Here is a 22,105-nt window from a genome sequence, read left to right as displayed (position 1 = left end):
TATCTTTACTCACGCGGATGCGTTAGTAATAACAGGTTTATTTTTATTACTCAAGGATGCCTGTGACCGCTAACTTATTCGAACCGAATGATGTGACTATGCTCCTCGCTCTCTGACTGGATCAAATGCATTTGCTTAATATGCAGGAGCCAAGAGTGCCGAGTTTTCAATAAGAAAGAGCACGGAATGTACATGTTTTCAATATGAGAAGTAAGCCATGTGTTGGGACGTCTGTTCGTCCTTGACCCACCCTAACAGTCCCAAATCCTCCAATTTCAGTATGATTTTGCATACCCCCTATGCAAAATCGTTTAAAGAAAAAAGAAACATAGTGGAAGATTTGTAGTAACATACACCCATTCAGAAGGCTATGAGCAGTCGAACCATGAAAATAACCTTATGATGTTCATCAAATTTGTGGTCTGAACATGATACATTGTATTATACATGAAGCTTTAACTCCACTCGCTTGTGCTACATCTTATTTTACAATCATTACTCATCCGGGCAAACCGCCCTCATCAAGTCTCCACAGACACTCTCGCGAGGAAGTGCAAGGTACGGGATAGCGACAGCTCCCCGCATGTCATTTACCCACTGGCTGTGTACACACGTTAGCTGTCCATGATCCATTGATGTCGCTCTCCTAACCTACTTCTTCATCACAGACATATTACCCTGTCTCTATCAAGTCAATTAAGGAATGACGGATTGCTACCTTCTCAATTAAGTCACTTTACATACGCGTTAGAGACCAACCGACGAGGGGCAGTTTTAACCCTGTATATTGTCCGGCAGGATTTTTTTTATCACCGTCTCCCGTAAAAGACAATGCAGAAAGAATATATATCAGTTTATTTCGCTCTCTCTTATTTGTAATGTTTTCAATGTTACTCGTTTTCAAAGCAATGCCACATGAATGTGCATCATACTAGACAAAGGACGTCGTTCGCTGCAAATGCTTAATTTGATCTATTATACACAGGCAACAAAATCAACCGCCGCGACATGTTCCTGAATATATCAAAGCGACAGCAAGTCGTACTGGGCACGAAAGCCTACACTTGCGGTATTCCTGAATTTCAGAACAGATCCCATGATTCGTGTGACTGTACTTGAGTAGCCATTTCAAAATAATTGCTAGGCCTAATAAGCGAACAGGTGTCTCTTCTGAAGTGACTGATTCAAAAGTCGATTGTGAACGTTGAATGTTATACCGTGCAGCACACATATCAAACATGATATATTTTGACATGGAATAGAGGACAGGTTTTTCTTGATTTACTATCAAAGCATACTGGCGTTGCAGGTACAAACGTTCTGAGCTACCACAGTGACTTACAACATGTGGTCTAAGGTCGAATGCCTAATGTACAATGTTGCCCAATGCTAATTTAAAGCCTCCTTATATTGTTTAATGGGGTTTATGTTAAACGAGGGTGAACGTGTGCAGTAATTACCACTTCGTGAATCATGACGTCTTCAAATTGGCCTTCTGTAGAAATAGGCCACATTGAAATGAAAGCGAGGTTAACTTTCCATTTTGAGATTTCAGAGTAAAAGGAGTTTAATATGATAAAAGTTCATTACCAAATTAATGCCAAGTTATACGCTGATGAATCAAAACGTGTGATTTTATCATATCTAACTGTTTCAACCCAATTGTGCGTGCTTTTGGTGTGTTTAAGAAACAAAGTAAATTACAGCACCATGTTCTCTAGGACAGCGAAACGCTGTTATGCATATAGGTTTAGAGACAAATAACCTCGTGATATGCGTCTCGGCGGTAAGAGTTTCAAAAGTGGTGGTGGGGGAAACACATAGTTAAATAAGGAGTACTAGCCTTGCTTCTCCTCCATGCGACACTTTCGTCACCTTGACCTAACTGCAGCACGGTTGTCATTAAAAGTGCAAGCACTTTGAATTTCCATCCTTAGCAATATCAAAACATCTGGGCTTAATCTACTGATAATGTACAATGAAGGGACAAGTTTGGTATCTACGTCTTTATTAAGCTGATAAAGAAACTCTACGAAAATTGCAGTTTCGTTGCTTTCGTGCCTCGTGTACTTCGCTTGGAATATTTAGACTTCTCTGCGGTCGACCTTAACAAAGCACCTTTCAGCATCCGGGTCACTGCGAATTGGGTTACATTCTTGCAATTTGACTGTAGGCAATCCGCTCTTTGTTACACAATGAGTTGCCATGACGACTCCAGGGCAGCTCGTTTAAGCAGGAAGGCATGGTGCGACAAAGTTAGGTCTATACGCATGGATGACAAGTCGTCATCTCATCAGGCGTCGGATGGGAAATTTGGTCGCTTTTATTTCAAAGTTAAGGTATTCCTTGACATAGTGTGCTCATAATGGTACTTCGTTAGTCAGGTTGCCCTATTAGCACCATTTATTTGATAGAGTTATTCAACCAATTTCTAGCAGATCTATAAACAATTCTGATTCAAACACAATTCATCTTGATGAAATTTTCCCGAATGATTGCCTGATCAACCAACGTAAGACTGTGCGACTCGTCCCTCTACTTGAGCCTCGAGCTGGACCAAGAGAGGGCACAATTTTCTTAGACACGGGGGCTGCTTTGGTCCGAACTAAACTTCGCTGGTTCCCTACCAACAAAAGGAGCTCTCAACCTGGCTCTTTTCAACCAATGAGGGTTGCTTCTGCTGGAGGCAGACAGCGCTTTGAATGAATATTTTGAAGCTACACAGTTCGCAAAGATCTAATGTTCAGTTACGTTTGAACACCAGTTTAGAAGATTGACTGTAGAAAGTAACTTGACGATATGGGAAGTATTTCTGGTTAAGTGCGGTGTGGAGACTACTAATTAAAAGAGACTGAATCGATTCGGTGTTCCTAGTTATGACGCCCATTGTCAAGGATTCTTTTGAAAAAGGGCCTCTCAATCGATGAAGGGCACGATCTGCCATCGGGGTTACGGCTCTCGCTCTCCGAGAGCCAAGGAGCTCAGCCAAGATATATTCCACGACGACGAATAAAGAAAGGTTTACCGACTTCACGTCTTTTTTGAACAGTCAATCATGAGTCCCAATTCCATCAAGCAGTCACCCAAAGGATGAATACTGATACAAAATGCCTCTACCAGATACATTAAAATCACGACGAACCTCCCTTAACAGCAGTTCTTTTGCCTAACTAATTTCCGAATAACTCCCAATGCCACATAAAATAGATCAAAGATTTACATCCATAGATGCTTCACTATCCCGTGGTGGTTGCAGACTAAACAAGGGTGTCAACATCTATCTAAGAAGCTTTAAAGGTCAACTCGTGCTCGCTGTTCCGGTGTGAGAAGGGAATAATCACCTTGAATCAACAGACGTGCAATACATTTTTAAAAGTAGAACAACCGGAAATTCCACACTTACGAAGGAAATCTGAATCACGAAGTCAATTCAATTCACATTTATTTCCATACTGTTACGGGAGCAAGATAAAGCACAGGAAAGTCACGAAATCCGTAATATCATTGTATAACACTGTAGGCTACATGATTGATTAATAAAAACATTAGTCACAGAGATCAGAGTAATGAAAAAAACAACTTACAAAAGAGAAAACAATAGCAGAAGCATCACGGAATTAATGAGTATGGAGGCTGTTCAGGGAAGCCAGGGCTTATGGGGAACAGCCTTTGGACAGACATGACAGACTGAACAAAAACAAGACAGACATGGCAGACAGGACAAAACAAGATAGGCATGGCAGACAGGACAGAAACAAGACAGACATGGCAGACAGGACAGAAACAAGACAGATGACGAACAGACAAGACAAAAGACAAGACAAAACAATAACTAATGGACGAAAATCTGATCAGCTAATTTGAAATCCAAAGAAGGCAATGATAATCCACGAAGTAACTTAATAAAATAAATACAAATAAGACAATTAAAGAGCAAGCTGTGCCATGTAATGGGATAGGAAGGCTCTTTTATACGAAGTTTTGAAACAACCCACAGAAGATTGACCTTTAATTTGATTGTCGGTGGTGTTCCAAAGTCGGGCTCCATAAAAGCGAAGTGTGTGCATTGAATAAGAGGTACGAGTGAAAGGAATATAAAGATTACACCGGGATCCAGTAGAATAGCTGTGAACAGTTTCAATAGATCTAAAGTAAGAGGCAAAACTGGAAGGGAGGAGGTTACGATAGAATTTGTACATGAAGATACCAGTTTGAAGTTTATGTATGTCAAAGACAGTAAGGGTGCGAAGTTGTGCAAACAAGGGTGCACTGTGAGCACGAGGGTGTGAGAGAGTGCATATTCTAATGGCACGTTTTTGAGAGACAAATAAAGAATGCAATTTGTGACTACTTGAATTCGCCCAGACGATATTGCAGTAGCAGAGATACGGAAGAATAAATGTGTTATATAATAAGACCAAAGAGAAAGAGTTAAGAAAGTGACGAAGCTTAGAAAGGACACCAGTATTATGAGAAATAATTTTTGTAATAGAGGAGATATGCTCAGACCAAGAAAGATTATAATCGACAACAACCCCTAGAAATTTGGCAGATGAGACCCTTTGGATGGGAATATTGTCAATCATGACAGGAGACAAATTGAAATGGACGGAGGAAGGAGATTTGCTGAAGAAGATGAAGCTAGTCTTTGTGTGGTTTAAAGAGAGTTTGTTCGATCGAAACCATAGCGAGACTTGAAAGAGTTCAGAGTTAAGAGAGTTGACGAGATCATCGTAGTTGGGATGAGTATGCAGAATAGTCGTGTCGTCAGCAAATAGAGTAAAGGAGAGAAGAGAAGAGGAACGATGAAGATCACTGATGTAGAACAGGAAAAGGAGTGGACCAAGGATCGAACCTTGGGGAACACCATGCAGAATTGAAAGCCGGTCGGAGTCACACTTCAATACAGATGTATATTGTTGTCTATTATGAAGGTAGTTTTTGAACCACTGAAGTGCGACTCCTGTAATACCATAGTGTTCTAATTTGGCAAGGAGAATAGAGTGGTTAATGGTGTCGAATGCTTTCGAGAGATCAATGAACACACCTATGGCATAGAGTTTCTTACAGAGAGCATCTGTAACAGTGTCAATGAATTGAATGAGGGCCATGTCAGTGGAGTGTTCACTGCGAAAGCCGTATTGATTATCATAAAGAAGGTGAGAGTTAGAAGCAAAATCAAAGAGGCGATTGTAGACTAGTTTCTCGAGGATTTTGGAGAAACACGGGAGTATATAGAGAAATAGGCCGGTAGTTTCCGATGGTACGGGCATCTCCATTTTTGTAAATAGGAATAACTTTAGCTATTTTGAGATTAGAAGGAACCGCACCTGAAGATAAGGATAGATTACAGATGTAAGTGAAAGGTTCAGCTATAAAACAGATGGCCGATTTAATAACAGTTGAGCAGATGCCGTCAAACCCGAAACTAGCACTGGATTTGAGTTGCCTTCCAATACGGATGATTTCTAAGGAATCTGTTGGAGTAAAAAAGAAAGAGGAGGGATTCGAGTTGTGGAGATAATCGGAGAAGTGAACGTTTGTGGCTAGTAAGGGAAGTAAGGGAGACGTATGAAGCACGAAAAACAGAGGTTGATCGAAAGCTCGCAATTCACAAAGATCGGAATTCTATCCAAGCAGCTGTCTCTAACACTCTCTAGTATACTCAACTACATACAAGGAAACGCATTACGTCCCGCTTGAGTAGTCCGCAATAATTTTGATTTGTTTTTCGGAACACGACGCGACGGTTTCACAAGGCAATATGCACCACGCTGAAAACAAAGCATTTCATTCACTATGTGCATGCACACTGACTCAACTAAAGAAATGTATTTGCATTCACGTCACGAATCACAATAACAAAGAAGATGTCCTGAATCAACAATAAAAGTATCCTTGATCAAAGGGACGATATAAATCTAAAAAGACACATTCAAGGAAAGATTAGCTCTCACCATTTTCTGTCTTACTACTGCATGCTGTGGGTCACTCACAACTGGTCTACCTCACCAGTATACATGAGGCATGTCTCACTGTCGACGGTTTGATTGGGTATTAAACTTGTATCTTTACGGCGATGGATCTTCACATCAGCCAGAGAGGCCTGCAAGATCAGAGTCAGATCTTTGGTAAGGGCAAGCAGCCTGAGTGAACTAACGCTTTACACAGATACAATTATCTTCCAATGATACACCCGCAACGACAGCACACTACTGAGTTCCAGGCTCATGATTTCATCCAGAACTGGTATCTCCTTCATCAATCCACTGATAAGGGGAATTCGCTGGCAATAGTGAGGGAAGACGACTGCCCTACTCAAGAAAATTGCTGATTGTAATATTCTGATGTTCACACACACATGCGACGCTCAAAACGCCGGAAGAATTACCGTGTCATGACTGCGTCCCCCATAGATCCTGGAAGGGATGCGTTTACCAAGTCCATTCCACGGTGTGTGTACTGTACAGCCGAGGACACAAAACACATCTGGTGATAAACTGCTCTTCAACACCTCTTATCGTGCCTTATAACACGTTGGCTCATCCGTAATACTACCTACTTGCCGTCCCCATAATGTGAACAAGTCATGCGTGCATTTTCAACTGCAGGTGCCAGGTGGTCCCTTTTTAGGCCTACATCATTTTGTTCAGCTCCCCGTCACCTCTGCAAGTGGAACCACTGGGTCAAACATTTTGAGTTCCAATAACGCACATGGGGTACCCGTCTATTTCACGGTCAATGTACTGTTGTAACTACAGAAGAACTAAAACTGTGAGGGATTAATACTGGATAAAGATATATGACCGTAACCATTCACTCTAGCAGTTTATTCAGTAGTCGCATGGCCCTCTGCATGAATAACAAGAAATTCAATGAAAATTTACAAAGGACGCGAGATTTTTGGCCTTTGCCTATGCAGGTAAAGCTTGGTATAGGTACAAGACCGATGTTACTTTTGCGCTCAAATGAGTCAGAAATTCATTTTTATTGTACATCCGTGTTTAGGAGATTCTGATCACGTGTAGCTCATTCTTTCGTTTTCATTCATCTTCATTGCATTCATTATTGTTTAGAAATTCAATTTGCTTTCCTGCTCATCCAAATTACAAAGGTTGCGATTCATTTAACAGCATTCAATATTCATTAGATTTGGTTTGCCTTGAAGTTAGAGGTTTCTACTTCCGATTCTTACCTCCGTTTCCGTTCATATGCAATCATTTCAGCACTTTGCCTGTTCAAAATAATTACATATACATCAAATAGATAGAAAGTAAGCAAAAGTAGCGATGAAAAGGGCTTCAATTAAGACAATGTCCCTTTCAATCTTGAGATTATGTTTATGTTTATTTCAAGGTGGCAATTGCTGTTTATAATCTTTGGCACTCTTCCATCATTTTTAAAACAAAGCTCTACTGTATATACCTCCTTACCTACGTAGCAACATCCTCAAATTCTAAAGAAAGAAAATCATTTGTCAATAATTATATTAATCATATTATACGTAAACCTCAGAATTATAGAAAATATTTGCAGGGTGCGGGTCCTATTAATGTTTTTCTTTTAATATTTCTAATCATTGTCTTAATTATGCTAGTACGTATATGTATCTTAATGTAATGTCTATGTGAATGTGGTAATTTGTACATGTATCTATGTAAGCGGGGGTCCCTCCTCAATAAGCGCTGCTTTTTAGGGAAAAAAGTGAACCTGAACCTGAATTCCATATCCCTTTCCTGTTGTCAAAGTGCAAACAAATAACAGAATAGGTGTTGTGTGTGGTGTATTAGAATTCCAATGCCAAATAAATGTCAAAATGTTTACCAGTTTGAATCATTCGACCATAATTCTTCGCCCATGAACTGATTAGAATGTTCTTTGTTGGCGAAGACAAGATGTACTCTTAATTTGATTGTATTTTCCCGATCTTAAACCGGTCATTGTACTTAACTAAACGGTGATCTTCATTCTGTATTCCATTCCTTGCAGATATGATGACTTGCAAGGTAATTTGGGTAAAATTGATCTGGAAACCTTCATATAGATTTCCCAATGTCGTCAATAACAGTAAGGACCTCAATAATAATAATGAAACCATTTCTTACTGCCATAAGAACGCATGCAGGCGTAAAGAATACGATGCAATTAGGTGTCAATTACGTACGGATCCAGGACTGGGTAGGCCATGTCGTTTCCTGCCTGAAATGAGTCTTCAAGCAACGCCATAATAAAAAGCACACAATTAACTTCTAGCCCGATTAACATCAAAAACCGAATGGGCCTACTTTGTGATATTCTGCTCACTTTGTGACTTACACGATTCTTGACAACCAATTTCACTTCTAGCTCGTCTCATCCCGGCAAACTCACGCACAATACATTATTTGACATTTCCAGCACCCCTTGATGACTGCAGTCAGTTACATTACCACCTAAGACTAAATTTCCGAAGAGTAAAAGCCTCGCTCCATCAGACTGGCTCTTGCAAACCTCTGTGTGTGATATTCATACACTCTAATGAATCTAGCTTCCATTCATTTTATCAACTGAGTATCTCCCTGAATCGACTGATCCCTAGTTTCAGTCTGCGATCCTTAGTCGTGATACTCTTTGGAAAATGAAAAATGTTATTAAAGTAAAATAAGACTAGGTACGTGGAGGGCTTGTTAAAATTCAATGACTTTTGAAATTACTGCCCACGCTCCCGTTTATGTATATTCAATGTCAGCCACTAAATAGATAAAGCACCTTCTTAATAATTTCAAGTGAAAGAGCCATTTAAATATTACCGCTATAGGCCTAGGCCAAACCATTTAACAGGAGTACTTCTGTGGTCACAACAGCAATACTCTTGAACGTAAATTGTTCTTTGCGTGCGCTGGAGAACAAAATATCGTAATTTACACGATGTTGCCACAAACGCTGCAAAAGTAAACTCAACTGCCAAAAATAAACACAAAATGCAAAAAAAAACTTAAAATGCCAAAAAACCCTCAAAATGCCAAAAAACAAACTCAAAATGCCAAAGTCCAATATCAAAATGCCAAAAAACAATCAAGTTGTGCATTTCCTGCATCTTTGTTTGAAAACAGATGATTTTTTATTGTAAAATTCCCTCGTTGCACTTCCTATCTTAGTAAAAAAAAATCAGAATTCCAAAGAATGTTTAAAAGACGAATTACTGACGATCAATATTACTCTTGGCACATCTCCAAGACCAAGTAGGCCTATTTTGCTTTCCTTCAACACGCATTTCCGAGGATAGGCATTTATAATCAGTCCCACTAGATCCGTACGTGTACTAGTAACAGCAGGGATAATGTATGTACCAGTTGCCAGCTTCAAAATGAACGCAGTTCCCATTAAGGCCATTGTCTTCCTACTAGAAACAGTACCGTACCTTGTCTAATATCTTTGGGACGTCAACAGGACGAGCAGGATTGACAACTTCTCCACGATGCATTGGACGTGATTGCCCGCACGATACGGAGATCCATCATGCAGAGTAGGTGCATATCACGGCCGTACATGACAAACCACATACACCAAGACTGTTCAGTCCGTCACAGCAAAAATAGCCGCGGAAATAACTTGTCGGCTTTGCTTCTCATTATGAAGAATGTACATGTACTACGAGGAGTGTGAGACTCATTAGAAAGAGAGCACTATATTCCACTGCCCAATGAGTTAGTATCCCGGTGTCGCGACGGCAGTCTCTCCACAATTTAGTAAGGTCAGAATGTGTGCAAATGGCACCACGCCATCACAACAGTAACATGTCAATGGCCACGCGATACGCAATTTCCCGCTCAATGCGATGTTTTCTTGTAGCGCCACTTACGGCGTGTTTGACAAAAGCGGGCAAAGGTATGTTAGAGTACTAAAAATGACGCGCAATTCAACACCAACACGTGTCTGCTGTCCCCAGAAATGCCCTCCTTTTGTAAATTGTGGCGCTGTTTTGCTTTCTGTTATTTACGCTATAGCTGTGACTGTATTTAAAACTGTATTGTAACGGTAGTGAGATCTCCCAAGGTTAGTTTTCATTAATGAGAAGTGCATTTAAAATTAAATAGCAGCACACCATGTGCGTTGATTGCAGAGCATCGACAGCTGCAAAGGCAAAATTTGCCTTAGCCATACAAGTATTTCAAAGCAGGTTGCACGGGGACATAGCATTTTCTGTATTCACAACAACCAATCAACAAATCGGGCTCTTGATCTTTCCTAGATAATATTATTTTTCCTCTTTATCCTGCGTATACTTTCCACATTAAAGTGAACTTGTTAAGTACAAAACTAGGCACTGGGAACTTCAAACAAAGCACAGAACGACGCGTGAAAAACGTAAGTTTGTAAACAAGAAATCAACAAGAGTATTGCATCAATCAAAACTGGTAAGTGGCACAGTCACAAGAGGCGATATGAAAATGCTGTCCTAGGAATATACAGTAAAGCTGCCCTTTTTCTTATAAACGTATAATGATGTATTAGAATGTGTGATTTTTACAGAGAATGAAAAATTACCAGTTTATACAGTTTTAAATTAACTTAAATCAAGTACTGAAAATTTAATTTTCACACACTCGAATTACTTCCGTTGGGAAAAGGAAATACACTTTATACTATTACATGATATTTGAATTGACGTCATGACATCGCTGAAATCTCCACAACAACGCCAATCAGTCGGTGCATAATTTATTTTCAATTTAAAAATTATGGACGGAATATTTAATGTATTTTCAATTTAAAAAGCAATGGACAACGGTTCTGTTGTTATCTGACAAAATAACATATACAGCATTTTTTTATCTACAGTGGAAAACAGAACATAAAAAGTACACGTATTCCATGCTCCTTGTTCCATGCATTACCCAAGGTATGCACTGATAAAATTTCAATTACACCTCTTCAAAACCTTTTCTGGAAAAATCCTTTGAAATGATATATTGAGCATTAATTGCGCTAATTGTATGCATTTTTCCACTTGGATTTGACCCTTATTATTCTAAAACTAGATTAAATTCACCCCACTGGCACTACTGAGCTACAAACAAGGAAAGAAGATAAAACATACGGAACTAACACATGGAAACAATGCATAATTTTTACATTGACTGTCATAACAATTATTCTGTAAATAAAGTCAGTAGATGGATAATGGCATTTGCCCGTGTGATGTTTGACACATCTTTTGAAGCATCCCGGGAAGTTGTTTGACATCCTCAAATCTAATCAGTTTTAGGGTCCCTGTCCACACTTTCATGTACATGTATCAAGGAGCAAATAAACTTCAAGGACGGACTGTGCCACGTAAAGTGGTACCGTCTGTGTCCATTATGTTGCTCAGGCTTCAAGCATCCGTTTATGTTCAGTTTGTTGATAAATAACCCTGCAATAAAAGTCATCGTGCGTTTCACTTGGGTTGTTTACACTTCAGGAACAACATTCTGTTTATTCTCAATGTTCCTCAAGTCTTCAATGGAAAAATTATCATTGGCCTTCCTGGATCACTTAATTCAACACTCAGAAGTACAAGTTTCTTTTTTCATAAGGCGAGAGGTTTTTTTTAAGTTGGTGCTCGGATCCGCCGGCCTTTCGGCTTCAGAACTGGAAAAAAAATGTTTAAATATTGAAATTATTTTGAGAAGTCTCCGATCCGCTAACAACTTCCCGATGTAAGTGTAAAGTGTTTTTTCTCCCCGCTGTCTGACTGACAGCGAAGTCCCTGGTCCTCGGCTGCTAGCGCAAATGGTAAGGGATACCGCTGTTTTGCCGGAAAAAAGTTTGTTTTTGTATTCTTCCCTCCGACTGAAGACCCTTATTAATTTTGTTTATCTTGAAACCCTAGAAAATGTTTCTTTGGGTTTTTTCGTCCTCCTCTAAAATTTATCTTTAAAAATCAGAGCACCAACTTTCTCGCCTAATGGTGAGTACACCGCGCTGACCATATATTTGTGAATCAACAGCATTTTGAACACAGTTCATGTCCATGCATGCAGATATAATCAAGTTTTTGAGAATCAAAAGCTAGCGTTCAAACATTCACAAAGCATTCAATCCCACTTTCCTCTCTTCAACCAACCATCATAACCCAATCAATACAGGTTCTCAATAACAGCATAAGCGTCAATAAACATGCACTATGCATGCATACCCCTGAACAAATACGATACATGCGTTATACATGTACGTAACAATGTACATTATATGTAATGGATCTGCAGGGTTCTTCCCTTGCCCTTGGAAATTAATATGTCCGTCTTTCGCCACCATCCTGCAATACCCAGCCAACACAATGCTCTCTTCCGTTAACAATTATCCCATCAGTGAAGAATCCATTTGGCTTTAGCCACAGCCTGACGCTGCCATAACTGAAGAACCGCACTGCATGAAACATGTCTATCAAACCTGCTCATCGATGCATCATTCAAATACACCTGCTGGGAAGTCTTTAACGTGGGGCTTGCGGCGAGTAAAATATCACTAACATTATTTCCCTTCTTCAACCATCATTAATTCCGAGGAGCAATGGCCCTTCTGAGAACTTGAAAGCAACATTCTCATCATCAGTTGGGATCAGTTTTACATATCCATTTACTAATGGGCAATGCTGAAGGTAAATAAAAGCATCTAGGTGTTTAGACATGAAGTTAAAATACAATATCTATTAAAAAATTGAGTTTCAGTTGTGCATGTTCATTAATATACGAACATATAACTGCTCGACTCCTCCTGTGAGAACTGTGCCAAATTTTCATAAGAAGTTATTTAATACATCTTGACTATTATCATAATTAACAGAATAAGATTCCTGTAAAAAGCAATGGGAAATATTCCTACATGTAGCTGTTTTTGCCAGAATCTATCTTTTGCCCAGCTCCAAGTTAAAAACTCACATCAGTCATAAAAGTCATAAACTGTCCTTAGCTCCAGTCTGGTAGTAGACACATTAAATATCATATTTTTCCATTGATGGAAGGTGAAGTTAGCATGTATTTGCTAAATGCTATCAAAATGTATGAACATGCAGTTACTTCTCTGGAGAGAGCTATATGTATTACACTGGACACGGAATCATCAATGCCTTTCCGAATATTTCTGATGGTAGCTACAAACCTCGGCCATGCATGGATTCACCATATGCATATTTAATGCCCGAGTACCCTAAAATTTGTCATGAAAATTGATGAAGCAATCGCACATGCTGCAAAAAACAGCCGCTCAACCAGCGATTTTTTTGTAATTCCAGCCGTTTTGGGACTTGATACCGGGAAAAGAAATAATTATCATATAGATTGCACGGGCAGCGGCCTGAATAAATTAGCAATCCCAACAGATGTTTTTCCTCACTCACAAATTAAAATGTACACCGTGTGGATTTAGTTCTCGAATGGCCAAGAATGGAAGAGCCAAAGAAACCAAGTCGATTGAATAGTAGGGCAAATAGCAGTATTAAACAGGCAGCAAATAGGATTGATTAAACGTAGTAACTTAGGGGGTCACTCACTTCAGTGGCTTCACCAAGGGAATTATTGAGCTTAACTTCTGTTCCCTCAGTGCAACCCATGTACTCTCGGAACACTGTCTATACCGTTGTAATGTTTATTTAAACAGCTGGGTGCAAACACACACATTACACGCCAAAGCAATTCACTCAAAAAAGGGGTTTACTTCGGAATAGTACAAGCAAATTATCATATACAGGAAAAATAAATCAAGTGGATCCGTTACCACGGGATACATTTATTTGTCAGTGAAAATACACTTTTGTTTGGAGACAGGATATGGGAACAATTTTGCTCTAAATACTAGCTTTCTCGTTATAAATAGTTTCCTTCATATACATCTTCAAGTCTCTTGGGATACATGCTGTTCAAGACTTCTACTGCGCTCCATCCTGCATCCTTAGGGGACTACACATCCGTACTAATTGGCAATCTGACCAATGTCCTCACGATCCTGTGTCTGTATAGCTCTGATATTGCTTCAGAAAGTCTGGCATGGCCAGCCCGAGAAACTCCAGCAGCTCAAAGTAAGACCACGTGAATGCCCTGGTCATCTCCTGGGAGTGGGACAGCACGTTGGCCTCCGACTGCAGCGACTTGTTAAACATCAGCCGCCGCTCCATCTCCTTCTGCCTCTTAGCCAGCTCAAGGGCAAACCTCTCAGCTTCCTCCTGAGCCAGTTTGGCCAGGAGTTCTCGCTTCAGTCTCTCTTCCTCTGCCAGGCGCATGGCGATGAGCTCATCCTCTCGTTTCTTGCGTTCGTACTCCAGTCTCTCTTCCTCGGCCATGGCGGCCAGCTTGGCCTCCTCAGCTTTCCGCCTCTCGTCTTCCTCCTTTTGTTTCCTCAGGTTTTCCTCTGTGGGATCAGAAGGCTAGCGTTATACATGACCAGTTCCTACATTTCAAGGAACCCTTCAAGAGATGAACAGTTTGAGAGACTTCGTTGAGACCAAGCCCTGTGCAAGATTGTTAAACACTTCCGGACTCTCATTAGCATACGCAGGTTGCTGGACAGTGTATACAGAAGCACTTTCTTTAAAATGACTGTTACGTGTTTGTGTCTGTGTCCAAGAGAAACCCACAAATATGACATTATAATTGCCAAAGAAAATTCCCCACGAAGAGTGTAGCCAGTTGTTGATAGTCCGTGACGTGATGGATGATAAGGTATCAATAAATTTTACTGAAAAAAAAAAGAATTCTCAGTGACAGTGCCCGACCGTATATTTGATCACAGCACTTTCATATGTCCTTTGTTGTCTGCACTCTCATATTTGCCTGTTCCCACCTTTCTTCAGGTATCAATTCAGTATCCATTTGAAATGACCAACCGACATCACCATGATTGATAATGCAGTTTCTGCTATATGGGCAGAGACTGTCAGGAAGCAATGGGATGGAACAAAAAACATTGAAATCAGTGTTGTAGTCGAGACCACTTAACACATTCTCAAGGCCACACAAGACCAGCACAAGACCAACACAAGACCTCCAGTCTGAATTCAACTCACAAGCTATTCAAATGAACTGCAACAAAAGCATTCCGTTGTCATTGTTCGCTCTGTTACTTGTGACTGGTCTTGCATCTGGTCTTGCGATGGTCTCGACTATGACATTTGATTGAAATGTGCAAGAGATAAACTGACCCCTCTTCCTCTCTTCCTCCTCCCGTTTCTGTCTGGCAATCTCCTCCATCTTCCGTTTATACTCCTCCATCCTCTTCTTCTCTCGCTCGGCAGTGATGGCAGCTTGTCTCTTCCTTTCCTCTTCCTCCCGGCGTCTTCTCTCCAACTCCTCCGCTTCACGCTCCCTCTTCATTCTGATGCAAAGAGAAGGACAAAAAAATTGAGGGAACAGAGCAAGAGATCGTTTCCTAGTAGAAGTAAGACCATGCTTGTCAGCAAAATGGAAGATCTTCTCTTGAGGAACTCAATGTCATTGAAGAGGATACACGTCTACCACTTACACGACTTTGGCTTTGCTTCACGAGAATAAATGTGTACCCTGAAGATTTGGAAAAACTCACTGCACACTTGCTAATGAAGAGAGTACATGCAATACCCGACAATATATTTCACTCATGAAAAATTATCAGAATATTACCTTGAGATCTGGCACAACAACTTTGTTCTTGAAACCAAAGATTAACAATTGTAAGTAAATCTACTAATTAATGTTTTTGTCACCGTTTCATGCCTGAGTGTTTAATAACTAGTTGTCATGTTCTGATCATCTGCACGCCCTTTTGTTTTGTTCTTCCTTCTGTTTTCCTGCTCTGTATCCCCTACTTGAGATTCTATCCAAGTCTTTCCGCACCTAATTTCCTCCTCTTTTCTCCGCTTCTCCTCCTCAAAGTCACGCCTGAGCTGCTCTTGCCTCTCAGCCTCCTCTTGCTGCTTCCTCTTGGCCTCCTCTCGCTCCCTCCGCTTCCGTTCCACGGCCTGCTTTCTCCGCTCGGCTTCGGCTGCTCGCTTGGCAGCTTTGGCCTGGGAGCGGGAAATGCCGCTTAGTCCTTGACTGGTAGAGTCCTGAGACAATGATTGGAGTCAAGTATAAGTCCGTTATCAAAAATGAAGTGGTGAGAGTGAAGCTGTCTCTACCAACACACAGGTCCATTACCTCAAAGTGTGCCAAGCACATTTTTGTATCACGGCTATTAAACCACTACTACGCTGACCTAAATTGATGGGTACATACGGCCAAGAAAGGGTAAAATGAATGTTCTTCAAATAAGTTATGCTTTGACATGGCAATCTTTAAATTTCTTTTTTAAAAAGACACGGGCAAACTGGTTTGACAAGGCACATAGTGCAGATAGAACTTATATATTAAACATAAGATCAATTTGGTTCATGTACATCTGATATTTTCAACTGGTCATCAGCAACTGACACATTGAGAGCATTTTGGACCCCTCTCCTCCTCAAAAGTGACTGCTCGTAAATTCTCAGGAGATGATTCAAATAGTACACGTAACTGTCTACCAAAGCAGTACCATAGAAAAATCATGTGTACATAACAAGTCAAGAGGTAATACTTGAAGTACAACATAATTCACCCTGAAAACAGGAATTAATAAGAGAACTGCAAATGAAGAGAAGTTCACCTATGACATTATCCTTATCATACAAGAAGGTGGAAAATATCTGGAGAAAATGTCTAGAGAACATGACAAGAGTAATAAAGCTTTGCTGAATGAGGATTAAGAAAGAAAACATACATAAGTATTTGTAAACAACAGATAAAAATCATTAGGTAGAAAAAACACAGAGTCTGACTTTTTAGTGGCACTACTTTAAATTGGATGTATATTTCACGAGAGCCTATTTCTATGAATGGGAAGATCCAAACAGAATGCCATACAAGAATGATTAAGTTCACCGCAAGAGTTGCCAACTTACGCATCTCAAAAGTCATAGCTTACATTAAAAGCACTACACACGCGTGTTACTGTATATCATGAATGCCAAGATTACAATCATTTATCTTGTAATGGATCTATCCCTCTCACATGACACTCATTAACATCGGTATTTCAGGTAATGTAAGCCCATTAAGAACAAGTTAGAGATACCATGAGAGAAAGAATAAAGCTTCTCCTAATGAACCATGGTAAGTTCTGCCTTATTCCCATTGAGTAAAATGTCACTCCCTCATCTCTTCAAAATTAGACTGAAAGATTTAGAGTGAAAACTGCTGTAAGGCTCTATAATTAGATGAACAGATTTTGAAAGAAAATCCATCAAACAGAAAATGAGCCTCATCAAGTAAATGTTCATCCCTAATCTCAGTTGTAGTCAAGACAAAGTTATTAAAAGAGCAATGTGTAAAAATCTCATGCAGTATAAATACATTTTCATATTGTCCAGGATTCATTTGAAAAGCTTTCCATTAACCGTTTCTGATTGTCTCAAGCTGAACGCTTGTATGGACCCAACCGGCAAATTTTCAAGCTTGGTTTTGATATAAACAGAATGTCCGCATCCCTACTCGGACCAACATGTTGAATCCAAGAAGTATAATAATCTAATCTATATAATAAATGGAAATAAACTCTCGTTTAGATTAGATGACTGAATGGTTTAAGTGGTTCAAAAGTGATCCTAGCTAGACCCTCACAATACCACTTATGAGCTGGGCTTATTAGCATGCTTCAGGAAAGTTTACGAGTGGAGCACTGTAGGATTCAAGTCTGCAGTTGCACACCTATGCTAAAGATGCCAAATAAAATGTTTTTAAGTATTTTGAAATTTGTTTTCAGGTTTATTCTTTCTGTCCTCATATATGCATGTTTCACATTTAGCACTAATGTGTCTTTAGATGCGCTCTGACCTCTGACACTAGTGTCTAAAATACATAAACGGGAAGGGTGCACAAGGAGAGTTCCAAGACAACTACAGCACATATGAAATCATGAACATAAACACTGGAACATACATGTATGCCAATCTAAATGAACTTCTAAAACGACTATACCTCGGTGTAGACAGACATGAGTTCCGAGTCTGCTGTCATATCCGTCTGAGCCACTGAGGGCGGTAAAGGCTCAGGCTACAGGAGTGCACAGGGTGGGGTGGAGTAGGGTTGGGTGGGATGGGTGGGGTGGGTGAAAGTGGGGATGGTGTGGAATAGTACAGGGGGATTGAGGAGTGGGGCAAGTGCAGGAGATACAGGGGGTTTGGATGAATGAGATAAAACAACATTTATGAAATCTCGGCACAATCTAGCTTTACATTGTCTAATCACATCTAAGGCTCACACAGCAGCACAGTCAGCATTTTCAAAAGGGCGGGTGAGAGCACATGACCAAAGAATTCCATGCAAACCATGCAAACCTCGCAGATGACTTTCAGCCCCAAAAGAATTAAAAAACACTTGACTATATTTTCATTTCAGATTTATACAGGTTTGTGTTTCTGATCATGCTAGACACAAATAAACATTTTTGTAACTTTTCCCTTCTTGTTAAATCACTTCAGTGTTTGGAGTAAAAAAATCCATCGCTTTAATGAAGAGTGAGTGATTTGGGTCAAAAAGTAACCAGCTATTAAGAGCAATGCTTCAATCAAGAATATAATTACTAATTATGTGAAATATTTCATTTCCAAGAAAATTGCAGCTTAGAACTTCAGTTTTTGTTTTTAACTATTGGTAAATATCCTAAGAACAAAACAGTTATTAGTTTACTATGAGAGAGCACTTACAATGTTAGGATGTATTGTGATATTAGGATATATTAGGATATTGTGGATTAGGGTTTGTTAAAAAGTGAAGCACGCCACACTGTGAGATAAAAAACTTATAATGCATGTGAATAGAAGGATGAAATTCAACATGTTAGTTCATGTCAGTAAAATGCTTTACCTTTAATTAAGTTAATAACATCAAACACAGTTATGAGATATATTTTGTTCACACAGGTATTGAAATAAAAGCGAGAGTAAAAAAATGAAAGGGGGCGGCTTATTGAGTTCAAAGCTACACACTAAAGGTATGTATACCACCAAACTGTTAAGGAACAGATAAAATCTAAATAAATATAACTGCTATATATGTATCGTTTATGGACCACCATTTTCAAAAAAAAAAATGGCACCTGAAATATTATGACTCACTGTTAGCGTAAATGTAACAGCAAGTCAGTTCCATAAAATAATCAGCCACGTTTGTAACTGTTTATTGGATGTTACCTCTGCACTGTATTATTATTTTAACCAATAAAGTTACTTCTGTAACTACATTGGTTCAGTTACTTCTTCAACTGATAAAGTTTGCAAAAGAGGTACAGCTACGCTAAATGCAAGCTACAAAAACAATGTGAAAATAAGGGTTTTTTTAATTTGCCTTGAAATTTAATTGTTGACTACCTAACTTGACAATTAAGATTTCACAGTGGTTTTCTTTACACATTTGTTCACCCAAGGTCAGAAAAGCTCTTAAGAGTCAATCTTGGGAATCTTTATTGTGCGATAACATGAAAGAGCGGGTCACTGATGTGGAAACACATGTGTAAATGTGTATTGCATCTCTGATCAAGCAGTCATATGAGATGAATCTCTTTCAAACACTGACGGCCGCAATGACGCAAAGTGGCATTGATCTGATCATTTTTGTATCGGGGAAAAGCCCTACGCTGAGCATTCACTGTCCAGTACCTGTCCTTCCAAACCCATCGTGCAATCCTCCTGGCAATTTAAAGAGGGAATTTTTCACCCACAGTTTTAATTGAGATGCTTCAATAGTGTTGTCTTGATACCCGAGGGAAATTCAACAGCACTAAATCAGAATTGCAAGTGACTACTGAATTCATCAGATATCCTAAGTGTTTTTATATAGCAAGTTCTCAACGGCAAGAATATTTACAAACCTTGCATTGACTGTGTTTTTCTTTAAGGTATGGAAGGTTTTTTTCCCTTTAGGGTGAATTTTTGCTTCTGGTATGACAAGAATGCAACTAAACAATGTCTAATGCTTGTGAGTTATAATGAAAATACTGGTTGCCTTCATATACTGGTACTCTTTTGTTTCTATATAGTGAAGGATACACACAATGCAAGCAGTAAGACCACCCATATCTAGTCCAATTGAGGTATGACAGACAGTTTAACAGGGCCCAATTTTATGGCGCTACTTGTCATGAAATTGTCTGTCTGTCAGTCAGAAAGTCATGCTACCATGTTACATCACAAACTTATGCAAAGTTTCCTCTGAGGTAAGCATGCCTTTTGCTGTCCTTACTGCTTAAGGTCTCCGTAAATTATGCTGAACTGCACTGTGAAATGGGGCCCAGGTCTCATCTTTCTTCCCTATTAAGAATATTCATTACTTGACCATATACCTCTTATATGATACATGTTTGTGAAAAACGCAACTGCTCACTACAAAAAACTTAACTTCAGCCTGTTTTTCAGATGCCTCTAGGGGCGAATTCAGCCCTGTAACACTGATCAAAACCACTCTACCTGGATTTCATAAATATTTATCAACCATTTGCAACTATTAATGGTAAATTGGGAGTAACTATGAATATCAAGGTCATTATAGGCTTTGCCTGGAAGGAACATGTTAATGCCAGGTACTTTGCAGTGCTGCTAATGCTCCAAGCTTGGCAACTGTCTCCCTACTGCCCATTTCAATCATTCTCAGTCTAGTTTGCCACACTTATTCCACATTGCCTACTTATAATACACCTGTTCTACTTGAAATTCAATGACTACCAGCGGGATAGGTCGGTCAGTACTGTAACCTCATTCTGAAGGGCTCCATATAATGTGCAGTTATCCTAGAAACCTTCTTGCCAGTACAAAACTAGTTATGCACACTGCATACTGCACATTTGACTTTTCTCATTGTGACCTTCATTTCAAATTAATGTTTACTGTTTACAATTTACTGATTTGTGCAGTTCAAAATGAAATTCATTTGAAGTTTCCAGAAATACACAGTAGAAACAGGAGCATCAGAAAAAGTAGTGCCTTTTACATACCATTACAAGGAACACTATAATTGGGACACAAAGACAGTTCATAGGAAACCATGTCTGCGAACATGTGTGTGAATTTTTAATTGCACCTTACTGATGCAAAACAGCCCGCACCATTTAGAATCTGTCGTAACTGCCTTTAGGAAATTTGCATTTCTGTGTGTCGGCAAAATGCTAAGTAACATTCTGGTTGAGGGAGAGTTTATCCTCCTCACCAGAGGCATGGCAAGATGGCTTCTAGGCAATTTAGGGCTTAATGGTGATTTCTGGAATAATGAAGAACGGGATAAGAGCAATGATCCTACAAGCCCACACCAATGGAAGTGCTCCCAACACAGCAACACAGCTGAGATTATTCAGAGGGGAAAAAAGAGAACATTAAAACCTAAAGACACGCTCTGGCCTAATATTTTTTGTTAAATAATTTCAAAGCAAGGATCAGCATAAACTACTGAAAAAAGCCCACATCGATTTAAGCTAGTACCCAAGCAATGGGTACCTAACAAGATTTCAAGCCCTTGAAATTAATGTGCAGTAATTTGCTATGGTTGGAGACACATTTCCACTGGCTTCACTGCTAACCCTCTAACAAGTGGATAGGATAATGAGAAGTGACAAGCACTAAAGCCTATGTTTAATTTCCAAATGTGAGCCTTATCTCGAGATCACTCCCTTCTCTGCGGCATCTCATTAAATATGCATCCGTTCAGGAACGGTAGATATGCGGGTGTCAATATTGGAGTGTGCATCAAATACATCACAGGATGATGTAATCTTTTGGCAATCTCATTAAGTATGATACACAAATCATGAATGAACGATGCACTCTACAAATGACATCAGGAAGTCAAGACGAAAGAAACCTTGGCATCTTTCATCCGAAAGTTTACAAGAATGGTAAAAAAGCTCTGAGGAAGAAGAGTTTAGCTCAAGCAAGAATTTGCTTGCAAACGGTGCAAAAAGTCACTCCAATAAGTGTGACAAGAAGTGTATTGAAATAATCAACTACATCATACTTGAATACTTGATTAATTAAATGTGAATAACAGTACCCTTTTGTCATGCTGCAAGAGGGTAGGCTGTTTTTACTTTCAGGGTGGAAATGCTGTAC

The 22,105-nt window shown here is 39.5% G+C and overlaps 1 protein-coding gene across 19 annotated transcripts in view; it reads right to left on the bottom strand.

Moving 5' to 3' along the window:
- Positions 1-10,215: 10,215 nt before the first annotated feature.
- The window catches only part of LOC147799703 (uncharacterized), a 45,967-nt gene continuing 34,077 nt past the window's right edge, over positions 10,216-22,105 (bottom strand). For 15 of the 19 annotated variants that reach the window (XM_087134272.1, XM_087134274.1, XM_087134277.1 and 12 more), the window contains 4 exons: positions 17,988-18,062; positions 15,828-16,039; positions 15,158-15,330; positions 10,216-14,367 (listed from right to left, as the gene is read on the bottom strand). In XM_087134272.1, coding sequence (XP_086990398.1) covers positions 13,958-14,367; positions 15,158-15,330; positions 15,828-16,039; positions 17,988-18,062 — 870 coding nt within the window. In that variant the 3' untranslated portion in view covers positions 10,216-13,957. The remainder of the gene's footprint in view (positions 14,368-15,157; positions 15,331-15,827; positions 16,040-17,987; positions 18,063-22,105) is intronic. The other 4 variants (XM_087134278.1, XM_087134280.1, XM_087134283.1 and 1 more) reach the window with 1 other exon arrangement.

Source organism: Acanthaster planci, linkage group LG03 (genome assembly GCF_054643075.1).
Source record: "Acanthaster planci isolate LZ-2023a linkage group LG03, COTS_SCS, whole genome shotgun sequence".
Classification (NCBI taxonomy): Eukaryota; Metazoa; Echinodermata; class Asteroidea; order Valvatida; family Acanthasteridae; genus Acanthaster; species Acanthaster planci.
Note: the sequence above shows the minus strand (reverse complement) of the source record. Positions and strands in the feature narration are given on the sequence as shown.